At 52.8% G+C, this 1,807-nt stretch overlaps 1 protein-coding gene across 1 annotated transcript in view; it reads right to left on the minus strand.

Annotated features, from left to right (window-relative positions):
- COPG2 (coatomer protein complex subunit gamma 2) overlaps nucleotides 1-1,807 on the minus strand; it is a 26,645-nt gene that overhangs the window by 15,995 nt on the left and 8,843 nt on the right. Inside the window, exons 12-13 of the mRNA XM_027908616.1 lie at nucleotides 1,337-1,525; nucleotides 48-143 (exon numbers count right to left, since the gene is read on the minus strand). Coding sequence (XP_027764417.1) covers nucleotides 48-143; nucleotides 1,337-1,525 — 285 coding nt within the window. The remainder of the gene's footprint in view (nucleotides 1-47; nucleotides 144-1,336; nucleotides 1,526-1,807) is intronic.

Here is a 1,807-nt window from a genome sequence, read left to right on the forward strand (position 1 = left end):
CTCCCCCCAGCTCCCCCCAGGTCCCCCAGCCGCAGTGTCCCACGTACATCGTCCCTGAGCATGTTGGACAGGAAGGTCATCATGACGCTGTGCTTCCGAGGGTACTTCTGGCACAGGGCGCTGATGGCCTGCACCACCACCACCTGCAGAGCAGCACACAGGGACAGCCCTCAGGGCTGGTTTGCCACGGAAACCGCAGGGTTTATTTCAGTCTGTCACCGTGGCTGGTGAAGTTCATGCCCAAGGATAAAAGTCAGGTGGTGGATTCTCAGCGTAACAACCTCCTGTCAGCCTGCAAGGCCTGGCTTTGCGAGAGGGACTGGGATTGAGGGTGGACTGCTAACCCAATCCTAACCTCCCCAGTCACATCCTGCCTCGAAAACCCTTTTCAGTTTCAAAGGTGCCTGGTACTTACTCCATTTCCTCACAAAACCAGGAATTTAGGAGCACTGCAGAGACCTGCTGTGCTCCTCAAGGCAGCCCCATGATGTGGAGGGGACAGGTGATCCACCCTGAACCAATTCATTACCACAATTCAAAAACTTTGAGGGAGAAATTTATCACTCACACTGGTTGCTAAATGTGTATCAGACTGAAATGCTACAGATTCAACCAGAACAGTTAAAAATCCCTCCTTCTCCCCAAGGAGGAAACCGGAAGGCAGGAGAAGGTTTTGCAGGATCTTGCACAGGAGCCAGGAATCCACCAAAGGACATTTATCCTCTCTTGGAATGCTGGGGAGGAAAGGGCAGAGCCAGGAATCCACCAAATGACAACTGTCCCTTCTTGGAATGGTGGGTTGAAAGGACAGAGCCAGAAGTACATCAAAGGACATTTCTCCTCTCTTGGGGTGGTGACAGGAAAGGACAAAGCCAGGAATCCACCAAAGGACATTTATCCTTTCCTGGAGGGCTGGGAGGAAAAGCACAAAGCCAGGAATTCACTAAATTCACAATTATCCCTTCTTGGAATGATGGGAGGAAAAGACAGAGCCAGAAGTACATCAAAGGACATTTCTCCTCTCTTGGAGAGCTGGGGAGGAAAGGGCAGAGCCAGGAATCCACCAAAGGACATTTCTCCTCTCTTGGAGAGCTGGGAAGAAAGGACAGAACAAGGAATCCATCAAAGGACATTTGTCCTTTGTGGGAGGAAAGGACAGAGGGCATTTCAGCTGGAAAGCAGAGCATTACACTCGAATTTCAACCTGGCTTTGCTCTACCAGACCAAGCCACGGCCGGATTAAAAAAAAAAAACACAAATGGGAAAAGCTTCATAAAAAACAAGAAATGGGAGAAAAACCTGCAGGTGGCAAGAGCAGAGGCCTCCAGTGGCACACCTTAAACTCATCTGAGATCTCTGACACGAAGGAGGAGATCTGCTTCATGAGCCTGTCCACGCTGCTCTCGCTGCCCGTCTTGAGCAGCGTGGTGATGGCCAAGGTGGCGATGCTGCGGTTCGAGTCGGTGATCAGGTTCTCCAGGTCCAGGTTGCAGGCAGTGACTGCAGAGGGGTGTTTCATGGCCACCTGCAAAAGGAAGGCAGTCCCCAGTCGCACGGCAGCAACGTCCCACAGTTCAGAGAGCCGGGGGCAGGCAAGGCTCGGCTGGCTGGTTCTGATGGAACGCTCGGGTTCTGCTGTGCCAGCGTTCCAAGGGGCAGCTCACGGGTTCCAGGCACAGAGTGCTGCTGGGCAGCTCTGAAATCAAGGGGTTCCTTCCCTCCTGCAGATTGGGCAAGACTGAATACCCAGCACTCTGCTTCCTCACAGCTGGCAGCTCACGAGGTGTCAAAGCACAGCTTGTCACAC

The sequence above is a fragment of the Empidonax traillii genome, unplaced genomic scaffold, assembly GCF_003031625.1.
Source record: "Empidonax traillii isolate 1590-97213 ecotype Southwest subspecies unplaced genomic scaffold, ASM303162v1 scaffold1770:size85425, whole genome shotgun sequence".
Classification (NCBI taxonomy): Eukaryota; Metazoa; Chordata; class Aves; order Passeriformes; family Tyrannidae; genus Empidonax; species Empidonax traillii.